The sequence below is a fragment of the Cherax quadricarinatus genome, unplaced genomic scaffold (assembly GCF_038502225.1).
Source record: "Cherax quadricarinatus isolate ZL_2023a unplaced genomic scaffold, ASM3850222v1 Contig3596, whole genome shotgun sequence".
NCBI classification, from domain to species: Eukaryota; Metazoa; Arthropoda; class Malacostraca; order Decapoda; family Parastacidae; genus Cherax; species Cherax quadricarinatus.
Window position 1 is genome coordinate 2,240 of NW_027198622.1, and position 24,515 is coordinate 26,754.

The window sequence follows — 24,515 nt, forward strand, 5'->3', positions numbered from 1 at the left end:
ACACTTCCCTGTGGGACACCAACTGTAATTGGTTGTGCAGAAGAGTTTGCCCCATTTGCATACACATATTGGCTTCTGTTGCTGAGGTATGACTTGAGGTAGTTGAGGGAGTGCCCTCTTATACCATAGTGTGACAATTTTACGTGGAGCAAGTCATGGTTAACTGTATCAAAAGCTTTACGTAAGTCAATGAAGATCCCCAGTGGGACTTCTTTTTTCTCTATTGCAGTGTATATATGTTCTAGCATGTGTATAATAGCATCATTAGTATTTTTATTTGGCCTGAATCCAAATTGGCAGGGGTTGAGTATGTTTTGGGAGATAAGGTAGGAGTAGATTCGTTTATGAATTAATTTTTCGAAGATTTTTGAGAGAGGGTGTAAGTTGGATATTGGCCTATAGTTATTCAACTCTGTTTGGTCTCCTCCTTTGTGGATCGGGGTGACCCTTGCTATTTTGAGTACTGTAGGGAAGGTGGAGGATTCAATGGATTTGTTAAAGAGTGTTGCAATGATTGGTGATAGCACTTGTGACACTTTTTTGTATATAAAGGGTGGTAAGGTAATTGTATATATGATGTCAACCCATTCATGACTGCATATTGGAATGGAGTGACGTCATTTGTTTACTCTTGAATATCGCCAAAAAATCGAACATTTATGCTAATTTAAGCTCAATTTAAAGGTACTTTTTGTCATGAAACCAATCAAAATCCTATCTATTTCTGTAATATATCGTCCATTCTATCAACCGAGACCAAAAAAAATGAGAATACAACCAAGAAACCATACAGAAATGCCACTAAGGGGTGGCTAATGCCTGAGAATTAAACTCGGTTATTTATGGTCCGATTTCTTTCATTTTTGGTGTATGTTCAAAAGCATCTTTCCAATATACATTGCCCAAGTTTCAGTAAGATAGTCCAACAAACAACTTAGATCTAATTCCCTAATTCAAAAGCAAGAGCCCCTCACCAGTGTCAAGGAATCTCCCTTGAGGCCCACTCTCATCTGGAAATTTCACTCGCGTCTGGAAACAAAAAATTGACTGAGTGACTGCTTACATGTGGAAAAACTTGCACATGGATGCACTTGTAAGTAGAGGTTCCACTGTATTTAAAAAGAACAAAAAAATGTACAATAAAATTAAAAAACCAATATGGAGTGCACAGCAGTTGCCGATGTTGCCATCACCCAGTGATTTACTGTCAATAAAAAAGGCACAATACCATGACTGGAACGATACACAAATAACTCTTCTATGTGCGGGTTATTTGTGTATTTACTGTCAATTTCGTGCCTCTATTTCTAGGTAAATACTGATGGAAATTTTTTTTCTTTGATTTCATTACCTCCACTAAAAGATACTCTTTCAGTCTTTAAGGAAAAATATATTTTTTTTAAATCCTTAGACCTTGAGAGCAATTTTCAGATCAGGGGTCTGGACCCTAAAATGGTTAATTACTGTCATATATTACCATATCTTTTGTTCATACTATCCACTAAAAAATTTTCCCTCCCATGTGATTTTTTTATTTCAATCAATTTGATTTTTGGGAAATTGAACATTGATATGATTTCTAACTGGTATGAAGTCTGAGGTGTTTTACTAAATTTGATTTATCTGTAAATGTCTTTAGGCATTCTGAACATTTGAATGGTTTCTCTACAGTATGAATTCTCATGTGTTTTACTAAACTAGCTTTTTGTGAAAACTCTTTTACACACTCTGAACAGTGATAGGGTTTCTCTCCAGTATGAATTTTCATGTGTTGTACTAAATTAGGTTTTTGTGAAAATTCCTTTATACACTCTGAACACTGATATGGTTTTTCTCCAGTATGAATTCTTATGTGTTTTACTAAACAAGATTTTCGTGAAAACCCTTTTAGACACTCTGAACACTGAAATGGTTTCTCTCCAGTATGAATTCTCATGTGTTCTACTAATGTATATGTATCTGAAAAACATTTTAGACACTCTAAACACTGATATGGTTTCTCTCCAGTATGAATTCTCATGTGTTGTACTAAAGACGATTTACCTGTAAACTCTTTTAAACACTCAGAACATTGATATGGTTTCTCCCCAGTATGAGTTCTCATGTGTTGTATTAAATGAGACTTTTGTGAAAAATTTTTTTGACACTCTGAACATTTATATGGCTTCTCTCCAGTATGAATCCTCCGGTGTTTCAATAAAATTTGCTTTGCGTTAAACTCTTTTAGACACTCTGAACATTTATATGGCTTTTCTCCAGTATGAATTCTCATGTGTTCTACTAAAACATTTTTTCTGGCAAACTCTTTAAGACACTCTGAGCACTGATATGGTTTCTCTCCAGTATGAATTGTCATGTGTTTTACTAAACCTGATTTACCTGAAAACTCTTTTAGACATTCTGAACACTGATATGGTTTCTTTCCAGAATGATTTTTCATGTGTTCTAATAAACAAGATTTATCTGAAAACTTTTTTAGACACACACAACACTGATACTGTGTATCTTTGGTGTGAGTTTTCATATGTCCCATTAAATATTTTTTTTCAGAAAACTCTTTCAAACACATTAAACAAAAAACTGTGTTTTTTCTTTCATTAATTGTTACAAGTGATGCACACTGAGATTTTTGTGAAGAATGTGAATATTGATGTAGTTTGGTTTCTGGACGAACTGTAACATGTGTTGCTTGGACACTTTCTTTTTCAACTATATTAGACATAGTGAGCAAAACCCTTTCACTATATGGACCCAAAAAGTAAAAGTGCTTGAAATGTCAAGATTTCTACAAGGAGAAAAATTTCTTCAGAAATGGTAGAGAATTTTTTGGTAAGGTAATGACCCCAGAAACACAAAATGTGATGCAAATTTATAGAATTAAGGAGGCACAAGGTTGGCAATCTGAGCACAATTTGCACATCAGCAACTTCACCCTTTGCTCATTCCTAAGAAATTTTTAGCTTATTCACAGTAGCCAAAGTGCATAAGAGTTGTTGATTAATTTTACACAAAATTCAACAAATTCTGATTTGAAAACAATAAGAAATAAATGGAGTATTCATTCCAGAAATGTATCATTTGTTCATTAATCATCTCGCCTGGCCTCTAGTAAATTACACCTTCCTTCTGTTCTAAATCCATCATAACACACAAAATATAAGATATACCCTATTTCTCAGATAATAAAAAATAACCAGGAAAAATTGTCATGATTTAGGGCATCCCAACAATTGAAGCAGACCTAGTAAAAACCCATAAAAAAAAAAGATGAGGAGAAAAAGTGAGTCTTTCCTAAAGAAAAAAATTGTCAAAAGTCAAATATTTCAAGCTGCTTCTGGTTCTAAGAGCAACCAAATTATCTTTTTCAGCAGAATGATGTCCATTTCATCAATTAATACCAAGTAACAGTCACAAAACCGGAAAATACATCCTAGAAACACCTCAAAGTCGCTATTTAAAATCAAACAGAAGGTCAGAGGTGTGTTTTTCTCAGCAAGCAATACCTGGGGAAGGATTTGATTTATACTGTGCACTCACTCCAAGGATACATCCTCCCATATCTACACCCAAATTTACTACTCACAGCAAATGTGAGAGAGTTGTGCTTAAAATGTAGACCTACATGGGGTCAATAATGTAGACCTACATGAGTAACACTGGGTCAATAATGTAGACCTACATGAGTAACACTGGGTCAATAATGTAGACCTACATGAGTAACACTGGGGTCAATAATGTAGACCTACATGAGTAACACTGGGGTCAATAATGTAGACCTACATGAGTAACACTGGGGTCAATAATGTAGACCTACATGAGTAACACTGGGGTCAATAATGTAGACCTACATGAGTAACACTGGGTCAATAATGTAGACCTACATGAGTAACACTGGGTCAATAATGTAGACCTACATGAGTAACACTGGGTCAATAATGTAGACCTACATGAGTAACACTGGGTCAATAATGTAGACCTACATGAGTAACACTGGGTCAATAATGTAGACCTACATGAGTAACACTGGGTCAATAATGTAGACCTACATGAGTAACACTGGGTCAATAATGTAGACCTACATGAGTAACACTGGGTCAATAATGTAGACCTATGTAATATACAGTAAGATGGGTTAATACTCTCATAAATGAATTATAAAATGCTTAACAACATACAGTTTCTGTGATCATATTCTTACATTGAAAAATAATATATCTCTAATACTCTAGTATTACATTATAAACATTGTCAAGCACTAAACCAGTACGGTTTAAACTGTGCTTAAAGAATAGGATGGATATTTACAAAAATAGGAAGTTATCTCTAATTCCTTGGATCAAACAAGCAGATGACCAGCACTTACCTTGAAGGCTTCTATAATATTCTTCATGAATTTCAATGTTTCTCAATAAAGTTTTCACAAGAGTTTAATAACAACAAATATTACAACAAAGTTCTTATTACAGAGATAATACAATGTTATGTTTGTTAACACATCAAGATGTTTAACAGTACGATGTTAATGTTATGTTTAACAATAGGATGTTAATGTGATGTTTAACACTATGATGTTAATGTGATGCTAACACTAAGATATTAATGTGATGTTAACACTAAGATATTAATGTGATGGTTAACACCACGATGTTAATGTGATCTTTAACACTAAGATGTTAATGTGATGTTTAACACTATACTGTTAATGTGATGTTTAACACTATGATGTTAATGTGATGCTAACACTAAGATATTAATGTGATGGTTAACACCACGATGTTAATGTGATCTTTAACACTAAGATGTTAATGTGATCTTTAACACTAAGATGTTAATGTGATCTTTAACACTAAGATATTAATGTGATGTTAACACTAAGATATTAATGTGATGGTTAACACCACGATGTTAATGTGATCTTTAACACTAAGATATTAATGTGATGTTAACACTAAGATATTAATGTATGTTTAACACTACAATGTTAAGGTGATGTTTAACGCTACGATGTTAAGGTGATGATTAACACTACAATGTTTATGTGATGTTAACACTAGGATGTTAAGGTGATGTTTAACACTACAATGTTAATGTGATGTTAACACTAGGATGTTAAGGTGATGTTTAACACTACAATGTTAATGTGATGTTAACACTAGGATGTTAAGGTGATGTTTAACACTACAATGTTAATGTGATGTTAACACTAGGATGCTAAGGTGATGTTTAACACTACAGTGTTAATGTGATGTTTAACACTACAATGCTAATGTGATGTTCAACACTATGATGTTAATGTGATGTTAACATTAGGATGTTACGGTGATGTTTAACAGTGCAATTTTAAGGTGATATTTGTATGTTAATGTATGCTTAACACTTAGGTTTAACACAAATATGTTAATGTGATGTTTAACACTAGGATGTTAAGGTGATGTTAACACTAGGATGTTAAGGTGATGTTAACACAAGGATGTTAATGTGATATTTAACATTAGGACATTAATTTGATGTTTAACACTAAAATGTTAATGTGATGTTTATCAGTATTATTACACAACAACTTCATGACACTGATGACATTGTAAATGTTATATTTCTAACTCCTTAGTAACACTGTTGTCACTATATATTTCTAACACTGTAGTAACACAGTGTTGTCACTATATATTTCTAACACTGTAGTAACACTGTTGTCACTATATATTTCTAACACTGTAGTAACACAGTGTTGTCACTATATATTTCTAACACTGTAGTAACACAGTGTTGTCACTATATATTTCTAACACTGTAGTAACACAGTGTTGTCACTATATATTTCTAACACTGTAGTAACACAGTGTTGTCACTATATATTTCTAACACTGTAGTAACACTGTTGTCACTATATATTTCTAACACTGTAGTAACACAGTGTTGTCACTATATATTTCTAACACTGTAGTAACACAGTGTTGTCACTATATATTTCTAACACTGTAGTAACACTGTTGTCACTATATATTTCTAACACTGTAGTAACACAGTGTTGTCACTATATATTTCTAACACTGTAGTAACACAGTGTTGTCACTATATATTTCTAACACTGTAGTAACACAGTGTTGTCACTATATATTTCTAACACTGTAGTAACACAGTGTTGTCACTATATATTTCAGAATCTGACATTTACAGGAGCATTATGATAATAAAAACTAACACTACAAGAATAATATCTACTACCAGGATGACCTGCAGTACTGGTACTACCAGTACCAGCCTCTGCTACCAGGATGACCTGCAGTACTGGTACTACCAGTACCAGCCTCTGCTACCAGGATGACCTGCAGTACTGGTACTACCAGTACCAGCCTCTACTACCAGGATGACCTGCAGTACTGGTATTACCAGTACCAGCCTCTGCTACCAGGATGACCTGCAGTACTGGTACTACCAGTACCAGCCTCTGCTACCAGGATGACCTGCAGTACTGGTACTACCAGTACCAGCCTCTGCTACCAGGATGACCTGCAGTACTGGTACTACCAGTACCAGCCTCTGCTACCAGGATGACCTGCAGTACTGGTACTACCAGTACCAGCCTCTGCTACCAGGATGACCTGCAGTACTGGTACTACCAGTACCAGCCTCTGCTACCAGGATGACCTGCAGTACTGGTACTACCAGTACCAGCCTCTGCTACCAGGATGACCTGCAGTACTGGTACTACCAGTACCAGCCTCTGCTACCAGGATGACCTGCAGTACTGGTACTACCAGTACCAGCCTCTACTACCAGGATGACCTGCAGTACTGGTACTACCAGTACCAGCCTCTGCTACCAGGATGACCTGCAGTACTGGTACTACCAGTACCAGCCTCTGCTACCAGGATGACCTGCAGTACTGGTACTACCAGTACCAGCCTCTACTACCAGGATGACCTGCAGTACTGGTATTACCAGTACCAGCCTCTGCTACCAGGATGACCTGCAGTACTGGTACTACCAGTACCAGCCTCTGCTACCAGGATGACCTGCAGTACTGGTACTACCAGTACCAGCCTCTGCTACCAGGATGACCTGCAGTACTGGTACTACCAGTACCAGCCTCTGCTACCAGGATGACCTGCAGTACTGGTACTACCAGTACCAGCCTCTGCTACCAGGATGACCTGCAGTACTGGTACTACCAGTACCTACCAGGATGACCTGCAGTACTGGTACTACCAGTACCAGCCTCTGCTACCAGGATGACCTGCAGTACTGGTACTACCAGTACCAGCCTCTGCTACCAGGATGACCTGCAGTACTGGTACTACCAGTACCAGCTACCTACCAGCCTCTGCTACCAGGATGACCTGCAGTACTGGTACTACCAGTACCAGCCTCTGCTACCAGGATGACCTGCAGTACTGGTACTACCAGTACCAGCCTCTGCTACCAGGATGACCTGCAGTACTGGTACTACAGTACCAGCCTCTGCTACCAGGATGACCTGCAGTACTGGTACTACCAGTACCAGCCTCTGCTACCAGGATGACCTGCAGTACTGGTACTACCAGTACCAGCCTCTGCTACCAGGATGACCTGCAGTACTGGTACTACCAGTACCAGCCTCTGCTACCAGGATGACCTGCAGTACTGGTACTACCAGTACCAGCCTCTGCTACCAGGATGACCTGCAGTACTGGTACTACCAGTACCAGCCTCTGCTACCAGGATGACCTGCAGTACTGGTACTACCAGTACCAGCCTCTGCTACCAGGATGACCTGCATAAAAGAAATAATTAACTATTACTATCTTTTGTTAAAATTTTTCTTTAACTATGTTGAGGTTGATCATAATTATGTAATTCTTGACATATTATTTTTATTGTAATACTTCTGTTGTTATTATTGTAATACTTGTAGTGTAATTACTGCAATACCTGTGGAATAATTGTAATAATTGTGGTATCATTTTTGTAATACTTGTGGCATTATTATTATAATGCTTGAACACCAGAAGTATACCAGTAGTATACCTGGAGTATACCTGGAGGGTGTTTCAGGGGCCAATGCCCCCAGTGCCCTGTCCATGACCAGGCCTCAGAGTGGATCAAAGCCTGATTAACCAGGCTGCTACTGCAGGCTGCACACTAATCCACATATGAACTACAGCCCAGCTGGTCAGGTACTTACTTTAGGTGTCTGTCCAGCACAGTCTTGACAGCCAGGGGTCTATTGGTAATCTCCCTTATGTATGCTGGGAGGCAGTTGAACAGTTTTGGGCCCCTGACACATATTGTGTTGTCTCTTAGCGTACTCGTGGTGCCACTGCTTTTCACTGGGGAAATGTTGCTCCGCCTGCTAAGTCTTTTGCTTCTGTAAGGAGTGATTTTCATGTACAGATTTGGGAATAGTCCCTGTAGGATATTCCAAGTATATATTATCATGTATCAGCCACTAGCATCACAACCACAATTAGCTACTAGCACCACCAACACCACAATCAGTTATTAACACCATGCTCAGCTACTAACACCAACACCACAAGCTACTAGCACCACCAACACTACAACCAGCTATTAACACCACAATAAACTACTAGCACCACCAACACCACAACAAGCTATTAGCAACACCAACACCGCAATCAGCTATTAGCACCACCAACACAAGAAGCTACTAGCGCCAACACCACAACAAGTTACTACTACGACCACCATAATAACACTAGCACCACAAAGAACCACAATTAGCTATTACTTTTGATATACCTTTGATGAGTTTTGAGAGTCTTACTACTTTCAGAGTCCGGCCATGGGCCAGGCTCGTCTGATGCTAGCCTGGGTAACCAGGCTATTGCTGCTGGAGGCCTGCAGCAATATATCTATCACAGCCTGCTTGATCTGGTACCTGGTGAAGATACTTGTCTAGTTTTCTCTTGAAGACTAATACAATAGTTCCAGCAGTGTTTCTGATATGTTCCGGTAAGATGCTGAACACTCTGGGGCCAGGAATGTTGATATAGTGTCCCAACTGCACCCTTGCTTTTCACTGGGTTTATTTTGCACTTCCTCCCTAGTCTATTCCTCAAGTATGCTGTAAGGGTGGTATGCAGATTTGGGACAAAGACCTCAAGTACCTTCCAGGTATACATTATCATGTATCTCTCTCTCTCGTCCACTCCAGTGAGTACATGTTCAAGACTTTAAGGCATTTCTTAAGACCACATCAGTAAACAAATTCATCGCTAGGCAAGGGGCATACTAACTTACTATCAGATACAAGCCATGACAACTGCATCAACAAAGCACTTCAGCTAATAAAAAATGAGATACATATTAACATTGATCCTCGCCATATCATGGAGGCCTGACTGCTAGGCAGGCCAGGTCAAAAGCAAAGTACTATGTTAAGATTCCATTCCACTGACGTAAAAAAGGATGCAATAAGTTCCTCCATCATGAGTGCCTAACTAAAAAGTGACAGAACCTACTATACAGACTTCGTAAACTTAAACGTGATAAAAATGTAGCAATCACACAGCGTTTTATGCATGATGGCATAATCATGGTAAAATTATCAGACTCGGGTCGCAGGTTTGAAATAACAAATGAACAAGAAATAGCCTATTTCTTCACATGCACTGGTCTGACTGAATCTTGTTAATCCACTTCTTAACACAACATCAACCATGTATGTATAGTGCTTTAGTATACTGCAATACACCCTTTCTTTTTATTTTGTCAAAAGTATATATTTACTATCCAGTCTCTCCTCACTTACCGACATACTTGTTTACCGACAACTAAGAGTTACGATGGGCTATCCAATGAGTCAGTATTGTATACCGAATAAAAACTTGGGTCACAGAAATGGGCAGCACAGTGTCACAGCATCAAGCATCTCGATCTCCTTCCTACAGCCACTCAGAACACTAGCTTTTAATCTCTAAAAGATTACATATTTGTATAAATTTAAACTTTATTGTTCGCCCCACAGTACAAGATAGAAGTGCAGCAGCACTTGGAAAAGGGAAGAGAGGACAATGGAAGAAGTACTAAAGAAGTTCATAGTAAAGGGGGTTATCTGGTGTGTTCATGTGTTTGTTTACATTCTGTGTCTCTCATGGCAGTTTAATTAAGAAATGATTAAACTCATTGAACAAGGTAAGTTGATGGTGATAATAATATTAATAAAATATAATTAATAATAATATTAATAAAATATAATTAATAATAATATTAATAAAATATAATTAATAATAATATTAATAAAATATAATTAATAATAATATTAATAAAATATAATTAATAATAATATTAATAAAATATAATTAATAATAATATTAATAAAGTATAATTAATAATAAAATGTAATTAATAAGCACTGTGGAGCACTTTAAATGTCACACATATTTCATATAGGTTAGGTAGTTGACATTTAAAGCACTCCAGAGCAATTATTATTATTATTATTATTATTATTATTATTAATTACTATTACAGTGGACCCCCGAGTTTCGTGATTAATCCGTTCCAGAGAGCCTGCCGAAAGTCGAAATTCACGAAACTCGAAACCATTCTCCCCATAAGAAATAATGGAAATAAAATTAATCCATTCCACACACCCAAAAATATTAAAATAAAATATTTTTTTTCAAATTAAATAAAGATTTACATACTGAAAACAATCAGAAATCAAGTACATGCATATAAAAAATAATAATAATATTACACTTACCTTTACCAAAGACTTCTGGGTGGATGGAAGACGGGAGGAGGGGAGAGGAGGAAGGCGTACACTATTGTTTGGAAGGAGAATCTCCTTCCATTAGGACTTCAGGTAGCAAATCCTTTTCTGGGGTTACTTCCCTTCTTCTTTTAATGCCACTGGGAACAACTTGAGTGTCACTGGACCCCTGTTGAACAAAATATCTGTCCAGTGAGGTGTGTTTCTGGCATTTCTTTATAATTTGCCTGAAGTGGGACAAGGTTTTGTCACTGAACATGTTGCAGATATGGCTTGTTTCAGCTTGGTCAGGGTGATACTTTTCAACAAAACTTTGCAACTCATTCCACTTTGAACACATGTACTTAATTACCGAAGAAGGCACCTCCTTCACTCTCTTTTCCTCCTCCTCTGAAGCAAGTTCCTCAGCTGTGGTCTGATGCTGTTCCAGTTGAAGCTCTTGCAGTTCGTCAGTGGTTAGCTCTTCCCTGTGGTCCTCCACCAACTCTTCCACATCCCTGTCACTCACCTCCAACCCCATGGACTTGCCCAATGCCACAACACTTTCCACAACAGGCAGAGGGTCAGCAGGGTTAGGGTCTGCCTCAAACCCTTCAAAATCCCTCTGGATCGTGTTCTTCGCTTTCTTTACCAAAGGGTTTGCACTAGCTTTCCTTGGGCCCATGGTGACTTATTTAGCAGTTGCAATCACAAAAAACAATAGATTATTACGTATGAACTCGCAGGGTGATGGTCACGTGTTGGTAAACAATGGCACACTGAGCGTGAATATTGTGGGAGACTGGCTTTGTGTGCGCGGTGACGGACGGACGGGTACCAAACGGTCGCCGAATCACGAGTCTAATCACGAAACTTGAGGCCAAATTTTGCCAAAAAAACTTGCCGAAAGCCGAATTTCACGAAAATCAATGCTGCCGAAACTCTGGGGTTCAGTGTATTATTATCACCATCGACATACCTTGTTCACTGGGTTTAATTATTTCTTAATTAAGCTGCCACAATACACGGAGAATGTAAACACAAAGACAAACACACCAGCTAACCCCTTTACTGTGAACTTTTTTTGTACTTCTTCCGTTTTCCTCTTCCAAGTGCTGCTGCACTTTTAACTTCTTGTACTATGGGGTGCACAACAGTCAGAAGTGCAGCAGAACTTGGATGAAGAAAAACAAGAGAAAAATGGAAGAAGAATGAAAGAAGTTCACAGTAAAGGGGTTAGCTGGTGTGTGAGTGTGTGGTGTTGTGTTCGTGTGTATTGTACAGTGGAACCTTCACTTACGAGTGTCCCAACATACAAGTTTTTTGAGATACAAGCCGTCCCTGGGTCGATTTTTTGCTCTGAGTTACGAGCCAACATTTGAGTTATGAGCCAGCTCCCCCCCCCCTCTTCCCCCTCAACCCAAAACCTGGACACTTCGCTTGTTTATCTATGATTTCACGTTTTAATTCCATGGAAATCATTCTCTTTTTCTTCTCAGCACTGTCCTTTACAATTACATTCTTAGGACCCATGCTTAGAAAAACACAATTTGGCCAAATGACTGTCAAAAATGTAGGCAAAGCATGAGAAAACTGCTCCCACAGCAAGGTAAACAGTGAACTGAGTTGGTGGCATTTGTTATTATAATAAAAATAATTATTATTATTACAGTGGACCCTCGACCAGCGATGGCATCGATTAACGATAAATCTGACTAGCAATACATTTTATCGCAAAAATTTTGCCTCGATTAGCGCTAAAAAACTCGACCAACACTATTCCTTCCATCTGAGACGCGTCCACTTCTGGCCAGTGTTTACAAGCCAGCCAGCCACTGCAGTCGCTTCCAAGCTTACAATTGGAACATTTCATATTATCACAGCCTTTTTAGTGATTGCACCTGCAAAATAAGTCACCATGGGCCCCAAGAAAGCTTCTAGTGCCAACCCTACAGCAAAAAGGGTGAGAATTACTATGGATATGAAGAAAGAGATCATTGCTAAGTATGAAAGTGGAGTGCATGTTTCCGAGCTGGCCAGGCTGTACACAAAACCCCAATCAACCATCGCTACTATTGTGGCCAAGAAAACGGCAATCAAGGAAGCTGTTCTTGCCAAAGGTGCAACTATATTTTCGAAACTGAGATCGCAAGTGATAGAAGATGTTGAGAGACTGTTATTGGTATGGATAAACGAAAAACAAGATAGCAGGAGACAGCATCTCTCAAGCGATCATATGTGAAAAGGCTAGGAAGTTGCATGACGATTTAATTAGAAAAATGCCAGCAACTAGTGGTGATGCGAGTGAATTTAAGGCCAGCAAAGGTTGGTTTGAGAGATTTAAGAATCGTAGTGGCATACATAGTGTGATAAGGCATGGTGAGGCTGCCAGTTTGGACCAAAAAGCAGCTGAAAAATATGTGCAGGAATTCAAGGAGTACATAGACAGTGAAGGACTGAAACCTGAACAAGAGTTTAATGGTGACACTGACAATGTTGTGAAACACGTTAGGAATGTCATAAAGGAACGGGAGGTACAGGCCTCTATGGACAGATATGTTGTGCGACAGAGGTCCAGTGACTCTCAAGCTGGTCCTAGTGGCATTAAAAGAAGGGAAGTAACCCCGAAAAAGGACTTGCCACCTCAAGTCCTAATGGAAGGGGATTCCCCTTCTAAACACTAAGACCATCAACACACTCCCCTCTTCCCATCCCATCAATCATCACCAGATCTTCAATAAAGGTAAGTGTCAAGTAACTGTGCATGTCTTCTTCAGTTTGTGTGTATTAAAATTAATATTTCATGTGTTAAATTTTTTTTTTTTCAATACTTTTGGGTGTCTTGCATGGATTAATTTGATTTCCATTATTTCTTATGGGGAAAATTAACTTGACTAACGATTATTTTGACTAACGATGAGCTCTCAGGAACGGATTAATAGCGTTAGTCGAGGGTCCACTGTATTAGTGTTATTTTTATTATTTTAAGTAACTAGAGCACAGATCTAATTCCCTAAATTAATAATAATAATAATAATAACGATAGAGCTTCAGTTCCCTAAGTTAATAATAAAATAATAATATTGTTACAGTCACGTCACTCAGTAAGTTTACCTGGAGAGAGTTTCAAGGGTCAACACCCCAGCGGCCTGGTCTGAGATCAGGCCTCATGGTGGATCGGGGTCTGATCAACCAGGCTGTTACTGCTGGCTGCACGCAAGTTGATGTACGAGCCACAGCCTGATTGGTCAGGTACTGACTTTAGGTGCCTGTCTAGTGCCTTCTTGAAGACAGCCAGGAATCTATTGGTAATCCCCCTTATGAATGCTGCGAGGCAACTGAAGAGTCTTGCGCACCGGATACTTATTGTGTTGTCTCTCAGTGTACTCGTGGCACCCCTGCTTTTCTTCGGAGAAATGTTCAAACATCTCCTTGCCATCAACAGAACACATGACCTACCGGGTCACTCTTTGCTTTCATATGGAGTGATTTTCGTGTACAGGTTTGGTAACAGAACCAATACCTCCAGGACCTTCCAAGTGTATATTATCATGCAACTGCTCTTATCTGTATTTTTTTGTACCTCTGTATGTGTGCACAAATTTATAATAAATAAATAAATAAAATAAATCTCTCTCGCTTGTGTTCAAGGAAATATAGATCAAGGACCTTCAACCGTTTCCAGTAGTTTAGGTGCCTTATCACACTTATGTGTGCTGTGAAAGGTCTTTGTACACTCTTCAGGTCTGCAATATCACCAGCCATGAAGGGGTCCATTAGTGTACAGAAGTATTCCAGCCTAGAGAGCACAAGCGATTTCAAGAGAATCATCATGGGCTTGGCGTCTTTAGTTTTGAAGGTTCTCATTATCCATCCTATCATTTTCCTAGCAGATGAGGTAGATACATTGTTGTGGTCTTTGAAGGCGAGATCCTCTGACATTATCACTCCGAGGTCCTTCACATTACTTTTCCGCTATACAGTGGACCCCCGCATAGCGACTTTAATCCGTGCAAGAGAGCTCATTGTTATGCGAAATGATCGGTATGCGAATGAATTTTCCCCATAAGAAATAATGGAAATCAAATTAATCCGTGCAAGACACCCAAAAGTATGAAAAATTTTTTTTACCACATGAAATATACATTTTCCTACACACAAAGAGAAGGATACATGCACAATAGTAGAGTAGTACATGCACAATATATATTGTGCATGTACTACTCTACTAAATGAAGATGCAGCATGTACTACTCTACTAATTGAAGATGCAGCAATGACTGATGAGACACTGTGTCCTGGGAGTGCCTTTTCCTCCTGAGTACTGTAGGTCCTGTTTGGCATTTTCTTCCAGAGCAGGCCTTATCACACTGTGTATGCCACTACGATTCTTAAATCTCTCAAACCAACCTTTGCTGGCTTTAAATTCACCAATATGAGCACTAGTTCCAGGCATTTTTCCCTGTTCACCTGGGTGTTAGTCGACTGGTGTGGGTTGCATCCTGGGAGACAAGATTAAGGACCCCAATGGAAATAAGTTAGACAGTCTTCGATGACACTGACTTTTTTGGGTTATCCTGGGTGGCAAATCCTCTGGGGTTAATTGTTTCTTGGTATTCTCAATAAGCCACACCAACAACGGTGCTACAGCAGCAGCAGCAGCAGCAGCTGACAGTGCTACAGCAGCAGCAGACGATGCTACAGCAGCAGCAGATGGTACTACAGCAGCAGCTGACGGTGGTACAGCAGCAGCAGCAGCTGACAGTGCTACAGCAGCAGCAGACGATGCTACAGCAGCAGCAGACGGTACTACAGCAGCAGCTGACGGTGGTACAGCAGCAGCAGCAGCTGACAGTGCAGCAGCAGCAGCTGACGGTGGTACAGCAGCAGCAGCAGCTGTACCACCAATAGTAGCGATGGTTGATTGGGGTTTATTATACAACCTGGCCAGCTCGGAGACACGCACTCCACTTTCATACTTATCAATGATCTTTTTCTTCATCTCTATGTTAATTCTCACCCTTATTGCTGTAGGGTTGGCACTAGAAGCTTTCTTGGGGCCCATGGTCACTTATTTTGCAGATAAAATCACCAAAAACACTGTAATAATACGAAATGTTCCGATTGTATGCTTGGATGTTACCGCGGAGGCTGGCTGGTAAACAATGCCACCGGCGGCACATGTGAGGCTGGCTAAGGGCACACATTGGACGCGTCTCGGACGAAGAGCGGTGAGCGGGTTTTTGAGCAGTATGCGAGGCAAAATTTTTGCGATAAAAGCGAGCGGTATGCGGATTGAACGTTATGTGATGCGTACAGTATGCGGGGGTCCACTGTATTGTATGGTTAGAATTTGTGGTATGCCCTGACACATTTTTAATTTCTTCAAGTTTTCCATATCTGAGTAGTTGAAATTTCTCCTCTTTGAACTTCATATTGTTTTGAGTGGCCCATTTGAAGATTTGGATGATGTCCACTTGGAGTCTCATAGTGTCTTCGATGGAGATCACTGCCATGGCGATCCAGGTGTCATCCGCAAAGGAAGACATGGAGCTATAGCTTACATCTCGATGTCAGAAACGAGGATGAGGAATAGAATGGGAGCGAGTACTGTGCCTTGTGGAACAGAGCCTTTTACCATGGCTGCCTGTGACTTTACTCTGTTTGCTATTACTCTTTGTGTTCTATTTGTCAGGAAGTTATAGATCCATCTACTAACTTTTCCTATTATTCCTTTATCCCGCATTTTGTGTGCTATTACACCGTGGTCACACTTGTCGAAAGCTTTTGCAAAGTCTGTGTATACTACATCTGTATATTGTTTATCCTCTACAGCATCCAGGACCTTGTCATAGTGGTCCAGTAGCTGGGACAGGCAGGAGCGACCTGCTATAAACCCGTGTTGTCCTCGGTTGTGTAACTGATGGGTATCTAGGTGGTTGGCTATCTTGCTTCTTAGAACCCTCTCAAAGATTTTTATGATATGGGATGTTAGCGCTATCGGTCTGTAGTTCTTTGCAATTGCTTTACTGCCACCTTTATGGAGTGGGGCTATGTCTGTTGTTTTTAGTGTGTGTGGGATGACCCCTCTGTCCACGCTCCCTCTCCATAAAATGCTGAAGCCATGTGATAGGGACTTCTTGCAGTTCTTGATGAACATGGAGTTCCATGAGTCTGGGCCTGGGATAGAGTACATGGGCATGTCATTAATTGCCTCTTCAAAATCTTGTGGAATTATAATAATATCCGCAAGTTTTGGGATGACCAAATTTTGGGTTTAATTCATAAAGAATTCATTTGGATTGTCGACCCTTAGAGTGGGCAGTGGATCACTGAACACTGAGTCATATTGGGACTTTAGTATCTCACTCATTTCTTGGCTATCATCTGTGTATGTCCCATCCTGCCTAAGGAGGGGCCCAATACTGGATGTTGTTGTTTTTTTGTTTTTTCAATTTCCTTTATGGCTTTTAGTTCTTCCTGTGATTCTTGTCTCCTATAAGATTCCTTCGGCTTAAATTCGATATTTGCAATTTCATTCACTAGTGCTTCCCTTCGTATTTCAGATATATTGACCCCACTCAGCAGCTCTGACTCTTTGCCTTCATCTGCATAGGGAACATCTCTCCCATTCAAGTTTACATCTTCTCTTTCTTTTTCTTAACCCTTTTAGGGTTTCGACCGTACTAGTATGGCTTACGAGCCAGGGTTTCTGACGTACTAGTACACCTAAATTCTAGCGCCCTCAAATCTAGCAAGAGAAAGCTGGTAGGCCTATATATGAAAGAATAGGTCTATGTGGTCAGTGTGCGCAGTATAAAAAAATCCTGCAGCACACAGTGCGTAATGAGAAAAAAAATACTTTGACCGTGTTTATGAATTAAAACAGTGAATTTGCACTGCATTTTCGTATGGTATTTATTATTGTATTCAAGTTTTCCTGTTCTCATTTTATAGAATGGAAGACATATTACAGAAATTGAGATGATTTTGACTGGTTTTACAAAGAAACGTACCTTGAAATTGAGCTCAAAGTAGCAGAAATGTTAGATTTTTACCAAAGTTCGAAAGTAAACAAATCATGCTATGCGTCCAATACACGTCAACTGGTGAGTCTAATATTCTTTCACAAGTGCGCTGATATTATTTATACCATTTCTACACCAATGCAGTAGTCTGCATAACAGCAAATCTTCTATTTTTTTGTGAGAATAAAAATTCAAAGTGGAAAGCAAAAGAATGTAAGAGAGGCATGGGAACGTGACTAATGAACAGGGGAAATGTTATTTTAGTGCCAGGAATGTCTTTCTTGTTTATTCTGGACCCTATTCGGAAATTGGCATCTTTTGAAATTTGTGAGAAATTGGCAAAATTGCTAAATTCTGACCACTATATTGGATAGTTGAAATTGGTAAATGGGTGGTTTCTTGTACTCATTCGATAGAAAAAATGGAGTTCTAGTGAAACAGTTATGATTTTTGTTGACAAGTACACTGAATTGGCCGAAAATAGGGCTCAAAGTGGGCAAAATCGCCGATGCGTAAACATCGTCAAGACCGCTAACTTCGCGAGAGCATAATTCCGTAAGTTTTCCATCAAATTTCATACTTTTGGTGTCATTATGATCGGGTGTTGAGAAATGGCATTACCAGTTAAGTTTAAAGAGTTTGTACTTAACTTAGAAAGACAGCTCATCGCCTGCACAGCCGCCCCTGCAGACGAGGTCTTGAGAAGCTGTCGAAGTCATCTCTCAACGGGCTGTAAAGAGTTATAATTTGTAAGATTATAAATTATCCCTAAGGGGTGTTATGTCAGCATATTTCATTCACTGATTGCTGAAAATTACATACTTGTTTGGACTCAAAAGTCCGCACCTTACTGCCGACTATAGGTTGATTACAAACTCCTTGCGACTCAAGAACTGCGCAGTCCCCCGTACTACAAGAAATTCGTAACCTACCTTGCTCTTGTAGCGTGAGCTATGGTGTTCTTCACACCTTCGACAGATATCGGTGACTTGATAGAAGCTGAAGTGTCCTTCGATGTCCACGTCTTCCATAGTCTAGGAATACGGACACTGGTGTACTATGTTCCACAAGATTTGTCTTTATTGCTCACAATCTTATCACTAAAGAAGCTGATCACACTTCTCTTAAGTGTTTATTGTGTTTTATGAGACACTTTGTTCACACTAACGCACAGATCGTTCTTTGTTGGTTATCCTGGCGTCAGTGTCACTCTCAGTAGAGTCAAAAGTAATCTGAAAACGCCACAACGCCCCACGCCGTTACTGCCCCTTGCACAAAGGAAAAGCTGACATAGTACTTTTGCTTCCTTGCCACTTCCTCGATGAAGCAAAGCAGAATGTTTAAATCTTGCTGTCTTAAGCATAGAGAACAATGTCCACTATCTTTACTATGGTAATAAAGTGGGAGCAGGATTTTCCTTAACTGTCCTGCTAAAGTAAGAGATGTACTGTCTCTTATTAAAATACACTCTGCAACACAGGACTGCAAGGAACAGCGGTCGCTTGACCACGTCGCATACTCATACTGCATCTGCGATCAATTACTCACTGTAGCAGTAAACAAGACGCTTTCCCCTTCTGAGAGGGCTGGGCCACTCAGGACTGAAAGGGGCTGAAGGGGCTGAAGGGGGCTGATACCCCCCTCCTGGAGAAAATTTCTCCACACTGGGGGGCAGCGGAGGTTCGCTGCAGGTGAACTATTCATCACTTAACATTAATTTGATTTTCTCACTCGCCACCACTGCTGCTTGTCTTTTCTGAACAGCTTTAGTCTGTGTGGTTTCTGGAGAATCACTAATTTTGTTTTCAACACTGTGTAATTCTAACGGCACTAGTTTATTTATTGTCCGCTTATTCACTACACCTTTGCTTAAAACATCAACTGTCCTGACGATTCCATTTGCATCAGGATACATGGTCACAATTTTTCCAAGTGGCCATTGGGACCTCGGACCATCATTGTCGATAATCACTATGTCACCAGGTCTTAAGGACTTATGATTTTCAGGAACACCAGCTCCATAGAAGTGTTCTCTCAATGAGGTGAGACAGTCTTCTCGCCAAATTTTGTCCCAACGTTCAATCACTTTATTAAGGTGTTTGAATTTACGTCTGAGTTGCTCAGGTTCGAAATAAGTAGGATCCTCTATGATTTCTTTATCATTCATGGGAGGAACAGGTTTGAGCCTTCTGCCATGGAGTAAATGAGATGGACTTAACACTTCTAAATTGTCCAGATCATCGGTAACATAAGTTAGAGGTCAGTTGTTGACTCTATTTTCTATTTCAGTCACAACTGTACGGAATTCTTCTTAGTCTATTCTCTGACGATGAAGAGCCTTCCTTAAACAACGCTTTACAATGCAGATCATTCTTTCATAAATTCCGCCGTGCCATGGAGATTTAGGAGGAATGTATCTCCAACGACACCTGCGTTGATTCAGCATCTGTTGTACTTCTGGTTGATCAAAGATCTTGTTTATATAAGCAGCACCAGCAACAAAGTTCGTTGCATTATCTGAAATCATCAGTCTGGGACATGCCCTTCTGGCTGCAAACCTTCTGAATAATTTGATAAAGGTTTCAGCAGACATGTCAGTGGCTACTTCTAGATGTACTGCTCTAGTCGTAGCACAAGTGAACAAACAGATGTACACCTTGATGGGAACTTTGTCAACTGTTTTGGTTAAAATTATTGGTCCAGTGTAATCTACACCTGTCACCTCAAATGGAGTGATATGACAAACTCTTTCATAGGGATATGGAGGTGGACCTGGATACTGACATACTCGCATATCATAGTGACGACAAGTAATACAGTCCTTTATTTGCTTTTTCACACTTTGTCGGCTTTGAGGTATCCAGTAGGATTGTCGTATATGACAAAGTGTGTCAGCTACCCCACCATGTAACACGTTACTGTGGGCATTTTGCACAATCAGTTTTGTTAGCCAATCATTCTTGGGGATCAATATTGGATGTATGGCTTCTTTAGGTAGTGAAAAATTATGAATTCTTCTTCGACATCTTATAATCTTTTCTGAGTCGAGATAAAGTCCTAAAGAATTAATCATAACAGGTTTCTTTGGGGATTTATCTTGTGTTTCTAGAAATTTACATTCTGTTGAGAAAACATCTTTCTGTATTAGTTTCACCCAGTGTTTAATGGGTTCAAGACATTCATAATCAGGTTTTACTCCTTTAATGAATTTAAAGACAAGAGCTGTAACTCTTAAAAGTTTACCCAAAGATGAGTATTTAGATCCATCAATGACTATTTCTGTCGTGTCTGCAGTATTTACACAACTTATTTCTGCTGTGTTCAAGCAGACTGTTTCTTCTGGCATAATGTGAGCCTTTTGCTGAGGCCAGTTATTTTCATTAGAGAGCCAGTTCGGTCAGTGGAGCCATAATTTATTATCCACAAATTTCTTGAGTGGGACACCACGTGACAACATGTCAGCTGGATTCTCTTGGGTAGAGACATGGAGAAAGAGATAATCTCTCTGCATCTCTTTCATTTCTGCTACTCTGTTCTGTACATAGACCAACTTACTCTTATTATTTCTTAACCACTGGAGAACTTCATTATCACTCTAGATCACGGTTTTTTCAATAGTGAGATGATCAAGTACTTTGTTGAGATAGACAGCTAATTTTGTACCTACATAGAGTGCTGTCAGTTCCAATTGTGGTACTGTTCTGACCTTCAAGGGTGCTACCCTGGCCTTTGAAGTAATTAGTGTACTTCCTTCAGCATTACTCATGTAAGCTACAGCGCCATAACCTCTGGTTGACGCATCACAGAACACATGTAATGTGTACTTGTTACCCTCTTGACCTATTTGTCTGGGAAGTTTAATTTGATGAAGTTGTTTAAACTCCTTGGATATTTCATCCCATGCTTGACTCATTTCTAGAGGCAAGTTCTCATCCCATCCAATTTTGAGTTTCCATGCATCTTGCATAAGCATTTTACCTTTTATGGTAATTGGTGAGACGAGTCCTAGAGGATCAAAACACTGAGATACCTCTGACAGTAAACTATGTTTGGCGAGTGTACTGCATGATTTATTGTTTATCTTTTTGAGACTCAAAGTATCTTCCTGTGTGTTCCAATTAAGTCCCAGCATATTGTTGCAATCAGGAATTTCAGCTTCAGGGAAATCTTTGATAAGTTCCCTTAATTGCTTTGAATTTGTATTCCACATCCTTAGAGGCATATTTGCTTCTTTCATCTCCTTGTTAGCTTCTCTGTATAAGGATTTCAAATCCTCCTCTTTATTCACAGTACCTTGAAGATTGTCCACATAGAAACTTTTCTTTAAGATTTCTTTGAAGGGACTTTCAGATTTCTTCAAATGTGTATTCAGAGTAGCTTCTAGTAAGAATGGAGACGATGTTGCACCAAATAATACTGATTTGAAACGATAAGTTTTCACAGATCTTTGAGGATCATGTGGATTTTCAGGCCACAAGAATCGAGTATAATCTCTATCTATTTCTTGTAGTCCTACTCTTAAGAAAGCTTTGGAAATATCAGCCGTGTAGGCATATGGGTTTGTGCGAAATTTCATAAGCACGTCTCCAAGCTTCTCAGTTAGTGAGGGTCCGGTCATCAGACAGTCATTAAGACTTGCTACATCTTTATTTGCAGACATTCCTGGCTCAGTTCATTAAGATACACGTGCGCTGCAATTATATACAACACGTAGTGGAGTGGTTTCAGAATCTTTTATGACTCCATGGTGCGAGAGATAATGAGTGTCTGTCTTCAACTTATCTTCGACTATTTCCTCAATGAATTTATTGTCCAACTGTTCTTGTATGATATTATCATAAACAATCAGTAGCTCTGGATTCTTCCTGAGCTCATGTATTTGTGCTTTCATCTGTCCGAAAGCCATGTGATAATTGCTAGGCAGATGTGGTGGATTTAATTTCCATGGTAACCTAACCCAATACTGTCCATCTTTATATTTGACAGTGTCCAAATATTGGTTATAAGTCTGAGACTCTTGTGGGTTTGGTTTATTTACATCAATAACTATCACATCTAAATCCCACAACTTATCAACTGGTTCATTCATTTCTTCCAGTAATGACAATTTTTGCTGTGGTACATGATCACCAGTTATTCTTGTAACTAGTACATTTTCCACTGAATCAATATCTACTTCTTTCCCACTTTGAGAGGGAATGGGACCACATATCATGTGGCCTCCTGCTGTTTTCAGCAAGTGAACATCATGTTTACTTACTATATTTTGCACAAAACAGTGATAATAATCACTTCCAATGATTAAATCAATTGGACTAATAGTGTCCGTCTGTATGTCAGGACAGGCTAACTTGACCTTAGCTGCTTTCAGTGCTGCAACTGTTTCTTTTAATCCCTGGATCTGCACAGACTTAGGCAAATCATCTACTACCACAGCTTCTACTGTCTTTTTCCTGTTTCCTAGACCAACAGTGATTCTGGCTAGGTCATATGTCTGTTTACCAGAATTGTGGAAAAAACCAGCTATATCTAACTGTATTTTGGCATAGGGTTGTTTATTAAGTTTCTGCAACATTGTTCTTCTTATGAAGGACCTTTGTGAGCCTTGATCAAATAGTGTTAGCACATTGGTTTTGTGTAATTTATTAGGTAACTCAACTCGAGCTATCGGGAGAGCAGTTGCTTTAAACTTATCTCTCACATTTAATGCTGTTGCTTGTTGACTTCCTGATTCTGTGGAAGTCTGCTGCTGTTCAGCAAAAGTATTTGGGCATAATGCTGTATGATGCATACCCTTGCATTTAAAACACTTCTTCAGTGAGCATTTACCTCCCTTGTGTTCACCTAAACACTTGATGCACCTTTTCAGCTGATGAACACGTTGTTTACGTGCCTCCATTGATGTGTATTGAATACAATACTGTGCCCAATGTGTTCCATCACAAAGTACACATTTTGGAGTACGTTTATGTACGACAGTTTGGTTACTGTCTGTTGTATTCACAGCTTGATAAATGCCTATATGGGATTTCCCATTCTGTGGTTTAGTGGGAGTAGGTATACTCTTTTTATACTGAGTTGAAGGTTTATTATCCATTTGATTTGTGGATTTTTCATCTTGTCTCGTTGCTTGCATGCATGAAACTATTGTTTGTAAACCATTGCTAATTTCTTCACAAGTGAAATAGCGTTTATTGAACATAATATTTAATCGTTCAATAGTTTGTGGTGACAACTTATCTTGTACAATACCACTGATAAACCAATCACATTGTCTTAGGTCATATTTAGCACCTAGAGATCTGAGACTATTGTCTAATGTGATTCTAAATGCCTGTAAGTCTGAAAAACAATGTTTGGGTGGCTTCAAACTTGATATTAAGACTGCATGTCTAATTCTAGCCTTGTCATCATCACAGTAATTGTCTGCTAAGACACCTAAGGCTATTTGATAATTGCCTTTAACCACCGGAAATGACTTAATCAGTTTATAGGGTTTTCCCTTCACAAGACATTTAAGATAATTGAACTTAGCAATCCCATCTATGTCAGTTCGTGAATTTACTATGGATTGAAAACCACTAATGAATTCTTCGTAATTATGACCTTGGAAAATAGGTAATGACAATGTAGGTAAGCTTGGTAATGGGACACTTGTTGTTGTTACAGGTGTAACAGGTGTTTGACCACTAGTTACAGTAGGTCTCTGTGACAGAGTTTTGCGGCAGATAGCCTGTACTCCTGTCCACCTTAATTGTTGATTACTAAAAGTATCCAAAACATTTTTA

General features: G+C 39.1%; 1 protein-coding gene across 1 annotated transcript; it reads right to left on the reverse strand.

The window, feature by feature from the left end:
- Positions 1 to 430: 430 nt before the first annotated feature.
- On the reverse strand, positions 431 to 4,659 carry LOC128702828 (gastrula zinc finger protein XlCGF57.1-like). Its single transcript, XM_053797247.2, has one exon. It carries the CDS (start codon positions 2,720 to 2,722, stop codon positions 1,580 to 1,582), a length of 1,143 nt encoding a protein of 380 aa, XP_053653222.1. The 5' UTR covers positions 2,723 to 4,659; the 3' UTR covers positions 431 to 1,579.
- Positions 4,660 to 24,515: the final 19,856 nt, after the last annotated feature.